The following is a 1,216-nucleotide window of genomic DNA, read 5'->3' as shown; positions in this document are numbered from 1 at the left end:
GTGTTAGCTTTCTGCTCTCTACTGGCTAAGTTATGTCTTACATTCATTTAGAGAAGATTAGATATACTGTTAGGGGATCTGTAAACAAATTCTTTGATATCTGGCAGCCATTTATATCTTATGTAGAAAAAATTTCAGTAGATAACTTTGTCTAATGGTCAAATAATGGTTCTTTGTACACAAACCTGTGTTTTGTATTTACAGATACATGAATATAAGATGTATTTCTATTTATGTTCTGTTAGCAGATCCGGTATAGGTGGGGAAGGATGGGAGGGTTTTTTAGGGGTGTGTTCTTTCTGTTAGTTTGTTTTTTGTTTGTGTTTTTTGTTAAAAAATAATAAAAAAAAACTTTGAAGAAAAAAAAGAAGCTCTGAAAGAAGAGACCAAGGAGACAGTAATGGCTCAATATTCACCTGTACTTTGATCAAAATCCACTTTGATTTTGTTGGACTGATTTCTCTGCTGTGTGGTTAGGATGGGAGACACACACGCTCTGCCACGACTGCTGCTGAAGGACAGCCGAGAGAGAAGACCTTTATAAAAAAAATAAATCACAAAACACAGGGGGTAAGCATGTCTAATCTGCACGCTTACAAAGAAAAGAACACAAACTGGTGATTCGATCACTCTGAGACACTGCCAGTGGCTTCGAGCGCCACTAAACAAATCCTGCTGTATTCAGGTACATTAAACATTTCTTATAATTTAACACAATAAAACAATATGCCATATATGATGTGCATTTAAATGGTACAAACCCAGAAATACAGTACTTGCATGTGAATACTTACAGTAGACATGTCATAAACCATAAAAGCAAAGTTTGATAGCAAAAACTCAAAAGGTGCTGTGCAAAGACAAATGTATCTCATTAAAAAGTTGCTGTAAGTTTTGCTTAAAGCAACTATTTAACGAGTAAATAGCCTCAGTTAGCATGTAATTTACATGTCTGCCAATCTTCTTCATTCATTTAGTTGTAAACCATAATAAACAGGTAGAAAGAGTAAAGCTGACAGAAGTAAATGCCCTACAACTTAGCTTTGCTCCAGACCCGCTAAAAGCTAACAGAGCAGTCTCATAACTCTAATATYTGGTTAATTGTTTGTTTGGAGACGAGGACAGCACTAACTATTTATGCGCTCAAATCGCGGTTTTTAAATGCATTTAAACTTTTGTACCTGATAAGCTATAACTCCTTCTTAAAGCCATTTTG

General features: G+C 35.2%; 1 protein-coding gene across 1 annotated transcript in view; it reads right to left on the bottom strand.

The window, feature by feature from the left end:
• Positions 1 to 1,216, bottom strand: part of eci1 (enoyl-CoA delta isomerase 1) — a gene marked incomplete at its 5' end in the record, with an annotated part of 5,714 nt that extends 4,498 nt beyond the window's left edge. Inside the window, 2 exon segments of the mRNA XM_014021476.1 lie at positions 417 to 536; positions 1,182 to 1,216. Of these exon segments, the coding sequence (XP_013876930.1) occupies positions 417 to 536; positions 1,182 to 1,212 (151 nt within the window).

This window comes from Austrofundulus limnaeus, unplaced genomic scaffold (genome assembly GCF_001266775.1).
Source record: "Austrofundulus limnaeus strain Quisiro unplaced genomic scaffold, Austrofundulus_limnaeus-1.0 Scaffold294, whole genome shotgun sequence".
Taxonomy (NCBI): Eukaryota; Metazoa; Chordata; class Actinopteri; order Cyprinodontiformes; family Rivulidae; genus Austrofundulus; species Austrofundulus limnaeus.
The sequence above is the reverse complement of the archived record's forward strand: the minus strand, read 5'-3'. Positions and strand labels throughout refer to the sequence as shown.